Raw genomic sequence first — 21,466 nt, 5'->3', positions numbered from 1 at the left:
GGGGCAATACTCCAGGTGTAACTCAAGTTAACTTTGCATTGAAGAAAAGCCCATTGTTACAGTGTAGTTTAAGTCAATGGACTTTGGGGAGACTAATGCTGTATTGTAACTGTCTACAGCCAAACGCATATTTTCTTCAGACTTTCTAATAAGTAATATGTCATGGCTGAAAACATGCATGAGAAAATTCAGCCCCAAAAGGCTTATCTGAGAATGTTATAGACCACTGAACACACAGGCTTACAATGGGAGGTGCTGTCTCTGATTTAGGGAATCCTAAAACCATAGGACTAGCAGGGACCGCAAGGGTCATCAAGTCTAACCCCCTGCCAAGATGCAGGATTTCTTTAATATAAGAATAAGTTACTTCTGCAAGAATAAACAGAAATTGCAAAGCCTGGTGTGAAGAGTACTTAGTAAAGCCAAATATCCAACTTGTACACTGAAAATCTCAAAAATGTTGCATGGTGTTACAAAGGTAAGGGTGTCACATGGCTTCTGCTCACCATTTTGAGAATATGGGTTAGTTTCCAGGGTACTGATTGTAAATGAAAATTAAATGCCACCGGCCCGTGACCTGCTTTTTAAAATCACAAAACGTGTCTAACTTGTCTAGGGCCATGCTCGTGAAGGGGAAGGAAAGAAGGAATGCTAGCATTGGTGAGAACTGAGCCCCACGTGGGGAGGAGAATAAAAGAGAAGGAAGCTGCCTCCTCTGTGGGTGTTTCCATTGAGTCACAAATTATTTCCTTCTGCCTGCTCTGTAGTGTCGTTGCTGGGAACTCTGTTGTGTAGGACTGTACCATGTAAAAGAAGAAGACGTTTGTTTGACAAAGGTAAATGAGTGGGCTGGGAATGCAAATTCCACTCTGCTTAGGAGAGTGCGTGTAATAAGGAAATGTGCAATAACCCATTGAAAGAAACAAGTTTGTACAGTGCCTGCCCTGAAAATGAAGAACGGAGTAGAACAGCGCTTCCCACTCACTGGCTTGGGACAAAGTTACCTGATAACAAAATTCACTTTCTAGCCCTGAAAATGAAGATTGGATCAGGCAAGTTATACCAAAGAGCTTCCACCCCCACCTCTCTCTGTCTCTCTCTGTCTTATATTTAGCTGAAGAAAGTTTTTACCCTTATCTGATTACTTGCTAAGGAGAGTTGTGTTGTGAACTCTGTTTTACTGGCTTAACTTGTATTTACATTTATCTTTGCTGAAAGTATAGAAAGCTATTCCATTTTTCTCCTACATATTGAATGCCCAACCTTCCTCTATTGGTAATTGGAGGAGTCATAATATTTGTCTTTCTTATCAGGACTTTGATCAATACGCTGTAGCTGGAATTGTTTGAAAAAGGTTTCTTTAGAGTTATTTGCTTGTTAGAATTGGATACAAGTATCACAGGAAAGAATTAATAGAATTCCAGTTACTTTTACTGAACGTTCCCTTATCTTTCCTGGAGGCTTATACAGCAATACTGATCGCATCTGAGGACAGAAGATATATCAGAATATGAAAGGTGTAAATGTAGAAGAGCAGTTTTAGATGACTGACTAAGGAAGGTCCATGTAGTCTAAATACTGAAAACCTCTCGCAGATGTTAATGAAATTCAGCTTTATCTCCAACTCCTGTCAGAATTAAACTATTTAAAAAGGAAGGTTTCAGGCTAGACTTCATGTGTCAGTACCAACTTTGCTGTTGGCAGAAACCCATTTTTCTTTCTTATGGTTATTTAACGCCGAGAAGCCTGTTGAAATCTTTTCTTTTCCATATCAAAATTGAAAATTCAAAAAGATATCTGTCACCATGAAAACCTCCTGACAGATACCTCCTGCAAGTTCCCCTATGTGAGACCACTCTTCCCAGGGCCCTGAGTATTCAGCAATCATAGAATTTGCAGTAGAATTCACCCCCTGCTGCAGAATTGTTTCCAGAATCTCTGATTTCATTTTTTAAAGAATTATATTTCTAGTCCTTATGACTGCGAAGGAAACCTCAAAAGTGTGAATGGATGCCTGTCTAACTCTGCAAAGAGCCAGCAGCAATAGCTCTGAGAGGAGTCCTAGTTATTTCAGTCAGGGACCTTTGGATTCGGAGATTGTTCCATTTCTGCACATAGCATTTGTCACGCTGTCTGCAGTGGTTCACGACCATGAGTGTCAGGGACTCCAAACTGGTGGTATGGTCTATAATGAGATTCCACCAAACCAGTAACAAATGTGAACTCCAGAAGCACTAAAACAGTCTTACCATGGAGTCACAGAAAGTCCCCTTGGGCACTCCAGTCTATCGTGCCATCAAGGCAAGCTTAACTCTGTGATAAATGGTTGCTTTACTCCAAAAATCACAAAATATTCAGGTTGCTTCCAGTCCTGGAGACTGGTCATTTACCCCAGGTCAATTTGTACCTCAGATCTCACACCAAAGACAATCCTTGTAGCTAATCCCATAGTAAACAAACTAAGGATTTATTAACCAGGAAAAAGAAAGGAGAGAGTTGTGACACTGCACCTCATATTTATCATAATAGTATTATTATGATATAATTATAGCATAATTATGATGTATTTTATGCAAGATGGGTTCTGTAAAGTGTAATTGGAAAAGTTATGATTTGCTGATATGATTATCCTATTTATATGCCTGTATCAGTTTTGTATCTGAAGTTATAAATCCTGACTATGTATCTGTACTTCAATTGTAGTTACACATGGGTCATGCCCACTAGACAAGATGCTTTCAGTCTAGATAGCTGGTTGGGAAGGGCCTATTCTGGGCCAGTTCTGGGTGCCACATTTCAGGAAGGTTGTGGAAAAATTGGAGAGAGTCCAGAGAAGGCCAACAAAAATGATTAAAGGTCTAGGAAACATGAGGTATGTGGGAAGATTGAAAAAATTGGGTTTGTTTGGTGTGGAAAAGAGAAGACTGAGACGGGACATGATAACAGTTTTCAAGTACGTAAAAGGTTGTTACAAGGAGGAGGAAGAAAATTTTTTTTTCTTAACCTCTGAGGATCGGACAAGAAGCAATGGGCTTAAATTGCAGCAAGGGAGGTTTGACGTTAGGAAAAACTTCCTAGCTGTCAGGGTGGTTAAGCACTGGAATAAATTGCCTAGAGAGGTTGTGGAATCTCCATCATTGGAGATTTTTAAGAGCAGGTTAGACAAACACCTGTCAGGAATGGTCTAGATAATACTTAGTCCTGCCACGAGTGCAGGGGACTGGAGTAGATGACCTTTCGAGGTCCCTTCCAGTTCTATGATTCTATTCAGGGCAATGAGCCATTAGGGAAAACAATAGGCCTTAGGAGAAGCTTATGGCCCAGCTGGAACACCCCAGACAACCTGTAAATAATGACAGCTATGACTCTACAAGGACATTTGACCAGGCCACATGATTGGGGACTCCATCTTGGGATGTTAGTATTTTTCCACAAACCGGTCTGGGAACTAAGTTTTGAAACAAAGGGTTCCCACCATATGCTGAAGCTGTATGAGACAGGGAGTGACATCATCTATTGTTCTTCACTCCCCACACAAGACTCCTTCAAACACCTGAGGACAAAGACTGAATTGGGGGAAGTGCTGGACCCAGTCTAAAGGGATTTCCAGCCTGTGTATGAAGACCTGAAAAACCCAAGCTGTAAAGTTAATGCAGCTTGTGCCTTAAGAATCTACAAGTCTGCCTGTACCATCAGTTAGGGTGAGACTCTGCTATTCATACCCAGACTATCTAGAACAGTGGTTCTTAACCTGGGGTGCACGCACCCCCTGGGGGTGCACGATATGACAGATTTTTTTAGATGGTAAATCATCGAAAATGCAAATTAAGCACAGGCACTTAAGTACAACTACTTTGTTTCATCAAACCTATGTGTTTATTAACATTATACATTTTTAATTATTACTGTAATATACAAGCAAAAATTATATCTAGGTTTAAAGAACTGAGCTACTTCAATGATTTTGTTAAGGGGTGCGAGATCATATTTTGAGAACCAAAGGGGTGCAGGCTGCAGTAAAGGTTAAGAACCACTGATCTAGAATATTAAGCTTAGGTTGTTTTTTTGTTTATTTGCTAGGTAATCTGCTTTGATCTGTTTGCTATCACTTATAATCACTTAAAATCTATCTTTTGTAGTTAATAAATTTATTTTATGTTTTAATCTAAACCAGTGAGTTTGGAGTGAAGTGCATGGGACTCTTAGCTCAGTGAGGCTGTTGCATTTCCTCTCCACGTGGGGGGGAGGACGACAACTCTATGAGCTTATTCTGTACAGTTCCTTGTGCAGCGCAAGATGGTATAATCTTGGGTTTATGATCCAGAGGAAGTGTGTGCCTGGGGAGCTGAGAGTTACTTTGGCTTTAGCTTTTCTACTGTTGGTTCGTGCAGTGGCCAGACAGAGAGCCTGCATGTAACTGCAGCTGGGTGTGTCCCTATCGGTGTGTATGCTAGTGGAAGTGTAAGACCAGGAGCGTGTCTGCAGCTTGTCACAGCAGCACAGTGTGAGAGGGAGCCCAGGCTGATGGGTCAGAGGGCTCAGTGATACCTCAGTTCCAGCTGGCAGCCTGTGGGGAACCCGTCACAAGAGTTATTTACAGGTTAAAGCAGGCAACACTTATACACGTATGAGTTACAGTTTGTGGTTCGAAAAGGTGACAGAAATGTAGTAGTCTGTCAGCACTAAATGTCTTTTAGGGCTAACACAAGTTGACCCTGAGGATCTCTGCTTTTGTTTCCTAGCTCTGTCCCTGTGAGAGTCCAAACAGCAAAGAGATGGAAAAATTTCATGTCCGCTATCTTTATTTCTCTCTTCCAAAATTAAAACTGATGGGACAAGCCCTTCTGCACTTAACCTGTGTAGGGGCAATTAGCAAAGTCTTTGTATCATGATTAAAGCTAAGATTTTGTCATAGGTATTTTTAATAAAAGTCACGGGCAGGATGCAGGCTATAAACAATAAATCATGGAAGATCGAGCCCTGCCACCCAGGGCTGACAGCCAGAGCCCTGCTGCCAGAGGCTGAAGTCATAGAGGTCACGTAAAATCACAGAATCCATGACCAGCTCATAGCTTTAATCATTTTGTTTCACAATGGCCCACTTTGTTCTGATAGTCCTCCTTGGTGGGCGAGGTAGGCACTCCTCCTGCCAGGGGTGCTGGAACAATTTGTACAGTGTGGGTGCTGGAAGCCAATGAGCCAAACTGTAAATCCTGTATATAATGGAAACCACTTCAAGCCAGGGGGTGCAGCAGCACCCTTAGTTCCAGCACCTATTCCACCTACATGTGTTCACAAGTTCAGAGCAAACATTTTTACAGTTATAAAGCAAAACTTACATATTACCTTATAGCATGGGATACAGACATCATAAGGAAGATTGATGCATGCAGCAACTTACAAGCATTTTATAGAATCTAAAAACTAAACACATCCTTGCAAGTTAACACCTGTCTTGAACAATACTAACATGGAGGTGGGCTGGGCTCGTTTCCAGCTCTGGATTTGTCAGTGCTTAGCTGATGCCTACAGCCTTGGCAAGAGATGGTACCTGGTCTACAAGTGTTACAGCATTTTTCCAAGATGCCACAGAAATCAATATTTTTGCTGCATAATGAGAATGTTCAAATTTGAGCCATAGTCATGTATGTGTTTGAGTGTGGGAAGGATAGGAATGAAGGATATGTCCTGGAGATACAGAATTTTGGATTTTTTGCTGCAGATTTGGTCCAATTGTGCCATGGATTATACTGGGCCCTGCCTATAGGTATCATTTATGACATCTGCTGTTACTATGAGTCCCTGACAGCTGTCACCCATTAGAATTCCATAGCTATGGGCCTGAAATGATTTTACAATTCTTATAATTGGTAAAAAGTAAAGACCAATAATGTAATTGGGGAAAAGTAAAGACAACTGCTAGACACTTGCAGTTTCGTTATCTGAGAAAATACCTTCTTGCTTGCAGACAAGGTTAGTGGGTGGGTCATAGATCCAAATGACATGTCATGACACCCTTTGCCTTTTCCTCTTCCCCTTCATGAATGCTTATCTTGGAATGCACAAATCTGATTATATCTTAAGTAAAACAACAACAAGAATAAAAATTACCTGTTTAGGTTTTACTGAAGAAAAACTGTCTGCCCTCTTTTGATTAAAAGCTTTTTTCCCCTATTAGAGAGCTTTGTCTCAATGAGTCTTGTCATCTGCTGGGGACACACTTCATTTTATGAAAAAAGAAAAGGAGGACTGTGGTACCTTAGAGACTAACAAATTTATTTGAGCATAAGCTTTCGTGAGCTACAGCTCACTTCATCAGATGCATCCAAGCACTAGGACACTGGCAGTTAGAGCATGGAAAATGTCATGAGCTGTGAACAGCCAAAGTGGTGGCAGCTGGACAAGGAGAGTGGTACTGAAGAAGTCAAAAGGAAAGGTTCATTTACAAACAACATATACAAATAATGTCTTGTTCCTTGTTCTGAAGTAAAAGGCCTTCTTTATGCAGTGGCCAAACTTAAAATGAGGCGGGAACTATTGTTATTTATATATCACCATGGATGTGCACAACATATAAAATAAGACATGGTCATTGCCTTGTGACTCTACAATCTAAGGCCTTGCTACTGCAACTAACCTTGTGCAAGTGGAGAAAACAAATAACATTAAGGGGATGACAAAACAAGGGGGAAAGAGTTTAAGGGAACATTTTATGTTTATATATTGCAAGCATGAGAGCTTTGGGTTGCGATAATTTGAGTTGTCACGTACATTAATAATCCTTGAAATAACAGAAATAATAAAATACAGAGAATTAATTCACCCTTTTCATTCTTCAGAGTGGCCCCCAACACACACACTCACCCCTTCATTCTCCCAGTGTCACCAGTCTCATCTTCTTTCACTCTCCCCCTTAGACCTTCTACACCACCCTGTTCCAGAAATGACATCCTTTGCTCTCTCCCCCTCATAACTCAAATTCTTTCCAAAACCCACTTCTTCCAGGAGGCCTGCAGACTCTAGCCTATGTCTGCACTGTGAAATCACTATCCAATGTCAAGAAATAAGCAAACAAAAAGCCCATTATGAATTGTATTCCTTTTCTGGATCTCTCATTTTTGTTGGTACTTAACAAAACATAACAGTAAATAGCAATAATAATATAGCAATGCAATAAAATCTATTTCCTGGCTTCTTTATTTTCAGATTTGGATACAACATGAGCTGGTTCTTATGTCCTTAAGCTCTTTATTCATCCAGTTCATTAATGATATAATGAGGTTGTACTCTATCATTCTGTACTGTTAAATTGATTTTAGGTTCTGACTATAACAGATATGTCAGTTCTAAAGAGTGTCACAGATTGTTCTTTAAAATTAAAAGGCCTGATTTTTAAACAAATTAGGTATCCGTTTACATGCACAATTACCACATATGTAAATTGAGCAATCTTGGGTGGAAATGACCATAATTAGTCATATGGGTGTGCAGTTATCCAGTATGTGTAACAGTCATGCTAAGTGCACATGTAATTTGATGCATTTATACATGTAATTTATTTAAAAATCAGGGCTGGACGTTATTGATTATTTGCCTTATATTAAGTTAACTGTGTGCCATCACATTTTTTTTAAGAGAGAGGAATGGTCTAAGCATAGAACCCAGGACCAGGAAATTCCAAGTTCTACTCCTAGCTCTGACACTGATTTCCTCTATGGTCTTGGGCAAGTCCCTTAACCTCATGCCTTATTTCCATCAACTATAAAATTGGAATGATAATACTTGTTTTCATCAGGGTGTTGTGAAGTTAGGGTATGTGAAGCATTTTGAAGATATACACTGTAAGTGTTACGTTTATTTTATTATTTGTTATCACGAAAAACTTTAGGGCATACATATGGGACAACTTTTGCGATTTTGACAGTCTTCCTAATTCCTGAGCTTCATTTAATAATCTACTGCTTTTATTAGAAAGAAAAAATACGTTTTGCTGTTTTGAGCAGTAGATTGCATCCATTTCGCCAAAACATAAAAATCTTTTTTGTGGGGAGATCTTTTTGCTTTGGGCTCTGTTGATTTGTATATGCTTACGCAATGTGGAATTCTTTGCCAAATCTTTTAAGCGTTTCTTGGAACACTAGTCATGAGACACCATTACTCAGCAGTTGACTGGAAATCAACCATTTCCTCTCTTGAGAAATCCAGACAGAGAAGGAATAATTTGTATCTTGGAGAATTTGTTCTTATTTTTCAGATGCAGAAAATTCTGTTCAAATCCAAAGGCAGCTGTGTCCTTTTGGAATTATTTCTTACTCTTTGGTTAGTCAATTTTTGTCTGTTTTCAAATGCTGATAAGTCAGTTCTGAGGTAGTGTGTGTGAGATAAATAGAAATGCATTGCACTTTATAGTGGGATCAGCAGTGACTGCTTAGTTAAGGTTGCTTAACAGTTTCCATCTTAACTCCTTATTCTTAGTCACTCATAACTTTGTGAAACCTTAACCGTTAAGGTTAAAATTTTCCAATGCTTTCACTGGGGTTTTTTCCTATGAGGAGAGTAGAAAACAATATACCATTTTAAAAAATGGTGACCATTTTGAAAAAAGAAAAGGAGTATTTGTGGCACCTTAGAGACTAACAAATTTATTTGAGCATAAGTTTTCGTGAGCTACAGCTCACTTCATCGGATGCATTCAGGGTGCATCCGATGAAGTGAGCTGTAGCTCACGAAAACTTATGCTCAAATAAATTTGTTAGTCTCTAAGGTGCCACAAGTACTCCTTTTCTTTTTGCGGATACAGACAAACACAGCTGCTACTCTGAAACCTGGCCATTTTGAATAGCTCAACAACTAATACAGCTTGAGGTAAGGAGGGGAATAGCACAGTGGAACCTGCCTTAGAGTGGAGTGAAGCTTCATTACAGGAGAAGTCCTTTGAAATGTATTTAAGCAATTCAGGTCCTTTTACTCCATTTCATTATAACTGGGTTTTTGTATGTGTGTAAATATTTACACACATACAAAATCTAAGACACTGTCTTCTGTGTTCCCATCATTTACAACCAATGTAGGAGCAACTCGGCTTGCAACTCTTCCCAACACTCGATGAAAGGCAATGCTTGGAGGAACGTGGCTGCAGCTAGCCTTGACCACAGCCTGCATAGTTGCACATATGTGCACACTTCCACAAATAAAAGGCCAAAGTATTTCCAATTTCTTCCACAGCAGAATTGTGGCTCTTGCAGCCAGTTCTTGTCTTGTGCTTTGGTGAAACTCACACCCAGTGAAGGTACAGAAGAGTTTCTTCTACTTTGGTAGTGAGGTGAGCAAGAGAGGACAGTGACCCATGAGCTGCAAATATTGTTCTCTGGTCCCCTCTACTTTAATGTAAATTAAATCCTCTACAGAAAAATCTCTCTCACCATAGGAAATATTCAAAGAAGTCTTCTTCTCACTAGCACATCACAGAGTGAGAAGCAGATGAACAGATAATATGCAAGCTATGGGCTTCGTGATTTTCAACAGAAGAACTGCCTCACACAGGAAGAAAATATAAGAAAATAGGAAATGCAATGCCGAATCAACCTTCTAGTTCAGTATTCAGAAAAGCAGACTTTGACTGCCTCAGGGAACTGATGGGCAGGATCCCCTGGGAGAATAACATGAGGGGGAAAGGAGTCCGGGAGAGCTGGCTGTATTTTAAAGAATCCTTATTGAGGTTACAGGGACAAACCATCCCGATGTGTAGAAAGAATAGTAAATATGGTAGGCGACCAGCTTGGCTTCACAGTGAAATCCTTGCTGATCTTGAACACAAAAAAGAAGCTTACAAGAAGTGGAAGACTGGACAAAGGACCAGGGAAGAGTATAAAAATGCATGCAGGACTGAAATCAGGAAGGCCAAACCACACTTGGGGTTGCAGCTAGCAAGAGATGTTAAGAGTAACAAGAAGGGTTTCTTCAGGTATGTTAGCAACAAGAAGAAGGTCAGGGAAAGTGTGTGTCCCTTACTGAATGAGGGAGGCAACCTAGTGACAGAGGATGTGGAAAAAGCTAATGTACTCCATGCTTTTTTTGCCTCTGTCTTCACGAACAAGGTCAGCTACCAGACTGCTGCACTGGGCAGCACAGCATGGGGAGGAGGTGACCAGCCCTCTGTGGAGAAAGAAGTGGTTCGGGACTATGTAGAAAAGCTGGACGAGCACAAGTCCATGGGGCCAGATGCGCTGCATCCGAGAGCGCTAAAGGAGTTGGCGGATGTAATTGCAGAGTCATTGGCCATTATCTTTGAAAACTCATGGCGATCGGGGGAAGTCCCGGACGACTGGAAAAAGGTTAATGTAGTGCCCATCTTTAAAAAAGGGAAGAAGGAGGATCCTGGGAACTATAGGCCAGTCAGCCTCACCTCAGGCCCTGGAAAAATCATGGAGCAGGTCCTCAAGGAATCAATTCTGAAGCACTTAGAGGAAAGGAAAGTGATCAGGAACACTCAGCATGGATTCACCAAGGGCAAGTCATGCCTGACTCATCTAATTGCCTTCTATGACGAGATAACTGACTCTGTGGATGAGGGGAAAGCAGTGGACGTGTTGTTCCTTGACTTTAGCAAAGCTTTTGACACCGTCTCCCACAGTATTCTTGCCAGCGAGTTAAAGAAGTATGGGCTGGATGAATGGACTATAAGGTGGATAGAAAGTTGGCTAGATTGTCAGGCTCAACGGGTTGTGATCAATGGCTCCAAGTCTAGTTGGCAGCCGGTGTCATGTGGAGTGCCCCAAGGGTCGGTCCTTGGGCCGGTTTTGTTCAATATTTTCATAAATGATCTGGAGGATGGTGTGGATTGCACCCTCAGCAAGTTTTCAGATGACGCTAAACTGGGAGGAGAGGTAGATACACTGGAGGGTAGGGATAGGATACAGAGGGACCTAGACAAATTGGAGGATTGGGCCTAAAGAAATTTGATGAGGTTCAACAAGGACAAGTGCAGAGTCTTGCACTTAGGACGGAAGAATCCCATGCACCGCTGCAGACTAGGGACCGAATGGCTCGGCAGCAGTTCTGCAGAAAAGGACCTAGGGGTTACAGTGGACGAGAAGCTGGATATGAGTCAACAGTGTGCCCTTGTTGCCAAGAAGGCCAATGGCATTTTGGGATGTATCAGTAGGGGCATTGCCAGCAGATGAAGGGACGTGATCGTTCCCCTCTATTCGACATTGGTGAGGCCTCATCTGGAGTACTGTGTCCAGTTTTGGGCCCCACACTACAAGAAGAATGTGGAAAAATTCGAAAGAGTCCAGCGGAGGGCAACAAAAATGATTAGGGGACTGGAAGACATGACTTATGAGGAGAGGCTGAGGGAACTGGGGATGGTTAAGTCTATGGAAGAGAAGAATGAGGGGGGATTTGATAGCTGCTTTCAACTACCTGAAAGGGCGTTCCCAAGAGGATGGATCTAGACTGTTCTCAGTGGTAGCTGATGACAGAACAAGGAGTAATGGTCTCAAGTTGCAGTGGGGGATGTTTAGGTTGGATATTAGGAAAAAAATTTTCACTAGGAGGGTGGTGAAGCACTGGAATGCGTTACCTAGGGAGGTGGTGGAATCTCCTTCCTTAGAAGTTTTTAAGGTCAGGCTTGACAAAGCCCTGGCTGGGATGATTTAATTGGGGATTGGTCCTGCTTTGAGCAGGGGGTTGGACTAGATGACCTCCTGAGGTCCCTTCCAACCCTGATATTCTATGATTCTATATCGGACAGGAGACAGGACCATATGCAGCAGAGGAAGGGACTAGCATTTGCTTGTAACCAGCTGACATAATGCTGAACAAGACTTGTCTCTGTCTACACTGCCTGCAAAGTCATGGTCACAACTGTATTAGTTAACACAACTCTTCAAAGTTGTGTTCTAACTGTACTTTTCTAGTGAAGACAAGACCTTAGCCATTTCTAATCCAAGACAGTATTTTCACTACGTGGCCACTTATTTTTTTTAATTTGGATCTATTTTATCCACTATGTGCTTGATGTGCCTCTTTAATATACAAGAATTCTTTGGGCCTAATTTTCCTTTTTAGAAATTGTGCTAATTTGTCCCTATTATAGCATGTTCATATAGGTGCTTTATAACTCCATATTACTGTTTTAACAAATTTGCCTGGAACCGCAGTAGGGCTCAGTGGTCTGTAATTCCCAGGATCTTCCCAGCGCCTTATGTTAAAGGTTGGTATGGTATTTGCTAGCCTCTAGTTCACTGAGATAGTAGCCAATTTTAATGAGAAATTGCATGTTTTTGTTAGCAAGTCAGCTGCTTCAATCTTAAATTCCTTCAGGACTCTGGGTTGAACTATCTGGTCTTGGTGACTTGTTGTTCTTAAATGTTTCAGTTTGTTCCAGTACATCCTCTTTTGGGACCTGAGTTTCTGGCAGTTCCTCATCTTTAGTACCTGAGAAGAGTAGGTCTGGTGTAGGTATCTCTCCAACAGTCTCTGGGGTGAAGACTTTTTTAAAGAACTCATTTAAGTCTTTTGTAATATCCTTATCTGCTAAATTGTTCCGTTTATTCCATGGCAAAACTTCAGGGGATTCGGAATATACTGGATGTGCTAACATCTGGCACTGGGGGCAATATGGAGGGTGAAGGGTAGAAAAAACTGTGTCCTTTAACCAGTTTGTATGCTAATCTAAGCTTTTAATGTTTTCTATTGCAGGATCTCAGTACAGCTTCTCCTACAGAAACTGACAAGTGCTAACAATGGCTGACAGCCTGAAGGCTGCAGTGCTTGCTTTATGGACCCTTTTCTTTTCATGTGCAACATATCACAGTGAGTTTGCTAATGTTGTAACATAATTCATTTAAAAGTAATTTATCAACAACACTTTAAAGTGAATAGAACAATTAGCAAGCAACATTTTTACCATAATTCAGTAGCCATAATAATATGTCTGATTGCAAATATCAACAATATTTATATGTTAGAATATAGTCTCAGTTCTAGTATATCTTTCCACTAATATTTTCAACCTGCAAAGAAAAACTCAGGAATTGATAAAGAGCTGAAACGGATGTTTGGAGAGACTGTCTTTCTGTTCCCCTGTTGTTGCAACTGGCTTTCTGATCTAATCTATCTGCTTTGTTTATAGTGCTCATATTCGCAAAAAGAAAAGGAGTTCTTGTGGCACCTTAGAGACTAACCAATTCATCGGATCCGATGAAGTGAGCCGTAGCTCACGAAAGCTCATGCTCAAATAAATTGGTTAGTCTCTAAGGTGCCACAAGTCCTCCTTTTCTTTTTGCGAATACAGACTAACACGGCTAGTGCTCATATTGCTATAGTCTGCATTCTCTGCAGCACTGTCCCCTGCTGGCCCAAGGCTATCCAGTGGATATCTGCCCTGGAGGGACAGAGTATTAAACTCCCGGTGGGTCCTCTCATGACTACCACTGCCCACCATGCGGAGACTCAGCCAACAGCAACGTGGTTCTTGAGAAAGCTATGGTGACAGGGAGGAGGGGGAAACAGCAGACCAGTGCACAGATGCTTCAGTGTGTGTAGGGGTTTCTCCCCTACAGGCTGTGACACTGTAATCCCTTTCAAATCCCACTGCGTGAGGAGAAAATTTCTTGTAAACTGTGAAGTAAACCTTGAAGAGTTTCCTGGTGCTGTCCAGCGCTTTTGGTGCCTCCATAGGGAAGGATGATTGAGGCCCATATATGTGATGTCTCCTATGTGCCCTTTGCCCACCAATTCTATCCTTTTTTAAGTAATCAAGTTTTTCTGGTAAGATTTAACCTTTATAAACCGCCGGTGCTGCTCATTGCTCTTTGGTTATCCTCTGGAGACCACTGAAGTGCAGTTTATCTAACAGGAGGAGGATTGGGCTCTAGATGTCTGGGGACTTTTTTCTTAATATCTTTTCCAATATTTCCTTGGGAATAGAAGGTAGATTTATAGGATGATAATTACCAGGGTACCTCCTTTACCCTCTTGAGAATCAGTCCTACGTTTTACTTTTGGTGCAGTCTTTTGTTAGCACCTCATTTGTCCATGGTTTAAAAAAAAACGAAAACTGTCTGTGGTACAAAAATTGCATTAGCTCATTTCTTTACTTCCCACAGTCCCAGTTCTACTTCCAGTGATATCAGTGGGAATTTTGCAATAGAATTAAATGGGAGAAGAATCAAGCCCCACAGGTGTATACCGGCTAAGACATCTAATTTGAATATGCTTAGATTTTCCAAAATTTTCTAACCCACTTTTTGTCAATGTTTGGTTTTACAGGTTTGTTTCTTCCTTATGAATTGCATGTTTCAAGCTTCTTTGTTGAATTTTTCTTGTTGAAGATAAAAAAATTAGTTCAGTATCTCAGTTCCCCTTTTCAACTATATAAATTGAAAGTAAACTTTGAATTGTATGTGGTTCCAAAAGGAAATTCTCAAAGATCTGAGATTTTAAAAACTGTGCTAGAGATGAAAAAGGAAGACAGTAAAATAAATACAGAGTATGTTAAAAGTTGTAGGGAAAAGATAACGGAAGTAAAAGGCCAAATGAATTAATGCTGCTAGTCAAAGTAGTTTAGGAGACTAGAGAGAGCTTTTTACACCTCAAGGGAGAAGGAAACTCCATTAAAAATTAGGAGGGAGTGAAATTAATGCTGATTCAAAAATGACTGATACACTGAACTCCTCTTTTAAAATCTGTCTTTAAGAGGAAAAATAAATAAAAGTTTGAATAATAAAAAGTAAGAAAGACCTTGTAAAAATCACAATGAATAAAGAGTAGTTAAAGAGTACTTTGAAATTGTAAACCTATACAAATTAGCAATATGCATTGTAGGGTATTGAAGGAAATTTATCCTTAATTGACTGAACCACTGACAATTGTTTTTGAAAAAAACGTGGACGGTGTGGAGATATCAGAAGACGAGGGAAGCAAATGTGGTACTGATGTTCAGAAAACGAAAGAAGAAAGAACCTGTTAATTATTTACCGATAAGATTAATGTTTATCCTCAGTAAAATAAAACACAAGCAAAACAGTTTAGAAATTTAGATGATGATGGAACCATGAGCAGCAGGAAGTGTTGGGGTTTATAAAGAGTAAATCATACCAAACATGCTAAATTATTTATTTTATAGAGTTAAAAAAATTAATTCCTGAAGCTTCAATTCTTACACATGCTAGTAGTACTAGTCAAGTAAGTGAGTCCCAGTGCTGAAGGACTGGAATGGGTTACCTAGGGAGATCGTGGAATCTCCACCCTTAGAGGTTTTTAAGGCCTGGTTTGACGAAGCCCTGGCTGGGATGATTTCGTTGGTGTTGGTCCTGCTTTGAGCAGGGGATTGGACTAGATGACCTCCTGAGGTCCCTTCCAACCCTGATGTTCTATGATTTCTGTGATGATTTCTAAAGTAAATGGAATTACTCAAGTGAATAGGGACTGCTTGGTGATTAAGACTAGAAGGACTGGGCATTTAGAAGAGGAAGTGAAAGTAACAGATGTAATATATATGGATTTTAATGAGGATGAAAGACCATAAACAAATGACAATGATAAGCAGCAAAGTATTAGTTGGCTTAAGTTTCTAGTAAAGTACCACAGGGATCAGTGTTAGATCCAGTCTTATTTAACAACTTCATTAATGCTCTTGAAGAAGGAATGAACGGCATGTTCATGAAATTTTCAGATTACACTTCATAAAGAGTAGGTGGAAATACCCATCACATCAGAGAAATAATACAGAGGAACCTAGGGAGATTAGAAACATGGGCAAGAAGTTACCAAGTAAAACTCAACTTTGACATATTGGAGAATTAATCCAAGCCCAAACGCTGAATGGGTGAGAGGAACCTGGGAAGCAGGAGTGGCTGAAGGAACCCTAAGGAGTGGGACTTCCCAGCAAATTAATTTTCAGTTTGCGGTGTGATATGACAGCAAGAAAAGGACCGAAAGAGTTTTGGGTTACATATGCAGAATCATCCTGTCCTGGAGCAGAGGAGGAATCCTTTCTCTATCTAACCCTTGTGTAACTTCAGCTGGAATACTGCCAGCAGGCTCTGTCCTGGGAACCTCATTACTAGAAGGAAAGATGTTGACAAGTTTGTCAGAGTTCTGACAGCAGCAACAAAAAATAACCAGGGAGGTGGAGGAGACTGACGTGAAAAGAAGGACTGGAAGAATTAGATCTGCATAGCTTGTATAAGAGAGGACTGGGGGGATGTGACAAAAGTCTACAAATACCCAAAGGGTCAAGCGCCAGAGAGGGAGAGGAATTATCTAGGACAGGAAAAGTGGGTGGTATTTACTGACATTGTTTGTTTTTTTAAAAGTTCCCGTTTCAGAATTTTGGGGCATGTTGTTAGCCTTTATAACTACATGAGATTATTGTCACACATGCCCTCCCACCCCCTTCCCTTCTGCTGTTCAGTACAGTCACATATGGCATCTTGTTTCAAAGTAGATTGTAAGTTCTTTGGAGTAGGGAGCAGGTCTTGCTGGGTATCTCTACACTACAGTTAAAAACCTGTGGCTGACCCATTCCAGCTAACACAGGTTCCCGTGACTCGGGCTAAAGGACTATTTAATTGTGGTGTAGATGTTCTGGCTCAGGCTAGAGACTGGGCTTTGGGACCCCGTGAGTGGGGAGGGTCCCAGAGCCAAGGTTCCCGCCCACACTTGAATATCTGCACCCCAATTAAACAGCCGCTTAGCCTGAGCCCAAGTCAGCTGGCATCCAGCTACGGGTGTTTAATTGCAGTGTAAACATACCCATTGTGTTCGTGCATCACCCAGCACAACATGGTCCTGATCCTGACTGGGGCCTTGGGCCCTACTACAATACACATTAATAATAATAATTAATTAATTAATAATGGGCATAACTAGGAATAAGGGAATGAAGTATCAGGAGAAAACTTCTTTTAAACATGAAAGTTAATTAGACTATGGAGAAGCCTATCGCAGGGAGTGAGGGAGGCCTGCTTGCTTGGGATGTTTGACAAAACACTAGAAAATGCCTTGTAGGCAGGAACCTTATTCTGATTCCTAGGAGAGTGCACTGGTGCCTAATTAATCTTTTCTGTCACTACTATCTATGATTCTGATATTCTCTGATTAATCTTTAATAACCTTTACACAGAACTTGTGATAAACTAATTTCCCAATGATAATGTTTCGGGGCCGGAGAGTAGGTGAGCTGGAAGCTGTTTTGGGGTCTTTGATCCAAATTCTGATTGTACAGCCCTTTCGTTTTGTCCCATAGAATTTTGAGGTGTGCGCTGTAGTGGGCCAAGTTTAGTTTCTCTTCCCATTTAATCTGAACAAGTCAAATGATTGAGCTTTCACGCTCCCTTTAAGAGATTTTAATAGTTCACCTTAATTGAATTGGCTCGTTACCACTGACCCCTCCCCCCCACTTGGTAAGGCAACCCCCGTCTTTTCTTATGCTGTGTTTTTATACCTCTCTACACTATTTTCCACTCCATGCATCTGATGAAGTGGGTTTTAGCCCACGAAAGCTTATGCCCAAATAAATTGTTAGTCTCTAAGGTGCCACAAGGACTCCTCATTGTTTTTGCTGGTACAGACTAACACGGCTACCACTCTGAAACCTTTAATAGTTCTGTTTCAAAAGAAGAAATTTCTACTTCTTAGCACCAGACCCTGTTCTGGCTGATTTTGTTTCCTATTTCTGTCACTGCTCAGTGTTGTGTTGGTTTTTCCTTAGTTTTGGCAACAGGGCGTATACAGAGGTTTGAGTGCTTCACTGACTATGCCAGGGAGCTGTCTTGTCACTGGGAAGCGGCTGCACAAACAAACTGCTCCAAGGAATTCCAGCTCTATTACAAGAAGGAAATTTTATCGACAGTGTAAGTGTTTATTGCCACTTTCTGGGTTCATTGTTAAAACATTAAATATGCTGCAATTATTAACAGCCCTGCTCTACCTCTATGGCCATGGGGTGAGGTCTGAAGCACAGCAGAATCAATGTGGTCCTGCTGCATGGGGAAGGGCATAATGCTCGGGGTCCTCACCCCCTGTGTTTGGTAGAGTACAACTCTACAGGCGTCCCTGCACCCCCGGTGCAGAGGGGATCGTTAGGTGTGAACCAGGGACATGGCAGGGCCAATGGATCTGCAGCTACCTTCACTGGACATGAAGCTCCGTGTGGGGAGTATTCAGCAGTAGCTGTGTGACCTAGAAGGGGTTGTATTCCCTGTCTTCAGCCTGGGGGAAAGGATTGCCCTCCCCTCCCCCACCCTCTCCCCTGGAACCCAGTGGCTCTCCTGCGTATAGCGCAAGAACATAGGGCCAAGTCCTTATTCCTGGTTCTATTGTGCAGAGGCCTGCTGGCACTCCCACAACAGAAGCCAGTTCCAGCCTGCTCTCCCCAGCTGATTACAGTTTCTCCCCAGAGACATGCAAGTGGCATCACTTTGAACAGGTTAGCTGACCCCTCTTTCTTTTCCAGACTAAAAGGCTTTCCGTCACCAATATGCTCTCTCTTTTGCAGCCAGGTGAAAAACGGGTCCTCACTGTGTTAATTTCTCCTTTACAGACTAGGCCATAGCTTTCTCCGTTGAGTTTTTCACTGGGGGATACACAGATAGCTAAGACTTTTGTACCAAATGCTTTCTGGGAACTAAGTTTGTGCATCTCAGATTCAGCTTACCCACTGGGAGCCTTCTCTGATGACACTGAATGGGGGCTTAGTTTAAATGAACTGAGTGCTTAATCCTATGTAAACATCACATCAATTCTGATATTTTTCAGATATAACACATGCATCCCTGAGACTGGAAAAGGCAGCAGCATGAATTCAATTTCCAACTGCATTTGCATAATTCTGCCCGAATATTTCGCGGCAGGCCTCGCATATCATTTAACACTGCAGGCCAATGGGACAGTGCTATGGAATGACACTGTGGAAGTGGCATACATTGGTGAGATATAGTTTGTTACAGATTTGTGATTGATATATCCCATTCCACATCCCCAGCCAAATACCTCACCAGCATCACACAGTCAGCACCTTCCTATCCTCTGAGAGAAACGCACCTAAAATGTGTTCTTCATCTGGCAACAGAATTCAGGGATGAGGAGTAAGATGTCATTGCCTATTTCTGAGAGAGGACAAACGTCTGTAGCCAGGATTCTTGGCCCCCAACACATCTCATGACAGTTTAATCACCACCCTGAGTGTCTGAATGGGCTTAACAGGGTTTCTAGAACTAATTCTTGGTAGATTGCAATGGCCTTTGGTAAAATAGTTAATGTCTCTCTGATGTCACAGGATACAGTCAGCATAAATATATCTATTACACACATGCGTGCCCACATACTTTCCTGGTATTAAAATAGTTTGTATGGATAAATCTATCTCACCTCAGATATTAGGAGAAATATTTCAAGAAACCTGTGTAGTGATTAACCTGCAGCAGTGATCTGAGCCCTTCTTTGATGTCATTGTTGCTCACTAGCAGGATGAGTATGAATCTGTGCCTTGGGATCACATCCCCGGAGCACAGGCACCAGGGAGAGGTTGGCCAAGAAGATGCCACAAGCAAATCCCCATCCCCAGAGCACAAGCTATGAAGCAACTCTATGCATTTTTTTCATGTTGGGAGCAGGCCACTGATAACATGTATTTGAGACCTACAACTAATTCCACTGACTCAAAAATCCCATTTCAGTATGGAGTATTCTGGTTTTGGCTTTTACATCCCTGTACCAGAGCACAGGGAAACAAGGCTGAATGCAGTGCCCACATCTGTAACTACAGCATTGTCTGTGACTGAATAGCCCACTTCTGTCCATTCCTCTGAGTCAGTGTTTCCCCCTTACAGTTAAACCAAGACCCCCAACAAATCTTACCATTGAGAAGGGTGAAAATGATAACTTCTACGTCTTGAGGTGGATCGAGAGCTACAGCGCAGGGGACATGCTCTATGGAGAGGAAGTAACTTACGAAGTCAAATACTGGAACAAGCAGAATCCAGAAGAGGTAGGAAACTGCATTTTTCTTCGCTTTCTTGAGCTGGTACCCATGGTATGAAAAGTCCTTCAGAAAATCTTGAGGAGCTTTCAACCAGGTGGTTAATGGTGATGAGACTGCTGGGTACCATTTCCCCCATCATTCATGCATAAGGGACAGCAAGCACTATGGACACAGGTAACATTGCTTCAGTGACATCACCAGGAGTGGAACTGGTGGTAATCTTCTGACCTTCGCCCACAGAATAAGCTCTCCCCATGTGAGTCATCAGATTGAGACGCCTCTCACAGTAGATTGTGCTGAGATTCAGAATATGATTGTTCTTGCTCTCAGAGCTCCACTGGGTTTGGGTCCCCTTGGTGGGGCTTGAATCTCCCTATAGGCTCTGCTGGACTCCTCAGGCTCCTCCTATGACTTCCCCTCCTTTATGACAAAGCACACTATACAACTGTTTGTGCGCTGTAGCAGTTGCCACACAAGACATTAGTGCACGGCAGACTAGTGTTGTGGACATTCGCACTCTGGTTTGCCATGCGCTAATGTCCCATCCAGACCAGGTGAGATTCTGTAGCACAGTATAGCAGCTTTGGAGAGGTGCCAGGACATGATACTACTGCATACTGCCCCAGTTTGAGCCCTGGATGCCACTGAATTCATATTTCATTAAACTCAAGTCATTAACAACAAACTTAACATATTAAAGTTCAATAGTCATAGGCTGATTCTCAGAATAAATTAGCCAGGTTCTATGTTTTATTTAGATTATTCCTGATATTTTTTTTAATTGTGTGCTGAAAATGGATTTAATCCACCTTAAATTGTGCAGCAAAGGAGTTTATTTCTCTTCAAATTCATCTTGAGCCTTTGGTTTGTCAGCAGGTATCAATTTGATGGTTACAGCAGTGAAATCAGTAAAACATATTTATATGAACTGAATGTCACACCTAACACTGTCCAGGAAACTAAACATATATTCCATACAGAACCTAAATGTGTTACTTCACTTTTTATTCAGGAGTTTGTAGAACAGCTTCCCTACCAAACGACACACTTCGAAATTCTTGCAATGCAGTTGAAGCAAGGGTATGACTACCTTGTAAGGGTACGGCGTAATTATACAGGCAGCTATTCCACCAACTGGAGTGACTGGAGCAATGCAGTTGAATTTCACAGTGGTAAGTATCAGTAACAGTTGCAACACAGTGGAAGAATCTTACAGGATTCTAAAGCACATGGTGTACATCCCACTATTTCTTCTGCCTTTCTGTGTCAATTAGAGAGATGTAGCCAGTGAGTCCCAGGGCTGCTAATAAAATCCTCCTCCTCAGACTTTTACTTATTGTAGACCGATGCCCAAAGACTCCAAAGAAAACAAAAAGCATATTACCAAAAGGGCAACAACCACACAGTAATCAACTCCACTGCTCCCACCATTCATTAGGTCCATCAGTGGCTACTAGCCAGGATGGGCAGGGA

General features: G+C 41.5%; 1 protein-coding gene across 3 annotated transcripts in view; it reads left to right on the top strand.

Moving 5' to 3' along the window:
* The first annotated feature begins 700 nt into the window (after positions 1 to 700).
* IL4R (interleukin 4 receptor) overlaps positions 701 to 21,466 on the top strand; it is a 26,586-nt gene continuing 5,820 nt past the window's right edge. The window contains exons 1-7 of one of the 3 annotated variants that reach the window (XM_048866413.2): positions 707 to 836; positions 12,382 to 12,461; positions 12,706 to 12,819; positions 17,723 to 17,864; positions 18,769 to 18,938; positions 19,842 to 19,999; positions 21,006 to 21,165. In XM_048866413.2, the coding sequence (XP_048722370.1) occupies positions 12,750 to 12,819; positions 17,723 to 17,864; positions 18,769 to 18,938; positions 19,842 to 19,999; positions 21,006 to 21,165 (700 nt within the window). In that variant the 5' untranslated portion in view covers positions 707 to 836; positions 12,382 to 12,461; positions 12,706 to 12,749. Of the gene's footprint in view, positions 1,053 to 12,381; positions 12,462 to 12,705; positions 12,820 to 17,722; positions 17,865 to 18,768; positions 18,939 to 19,841; positions 20,000 to 21,005; positions 21,166 to 21,466 lie in introns of all 3 variants that reach the window. The other 2 variants (XM_048866411.2, XM_048866412.2) reach the window with 2 other exon arrangements.

Source organism: Caretta caretta, chromosome 10 (assembly GCF_965140235.1).
Source record: "Caretta caretta isolate rCarCar2 chromosome 10, rCarCar1.hap1, whole genome shotgun sequence".
Taxonomy (NCBI): domain Eukaryota; kingdom Metazoa; phylum Chordata; order Testudines; family Cheloniidae; genus Caretta; species Caretta caretta.
This window is presented reverse-complemented; position numbering and strand designations above follow the sequence as displayed.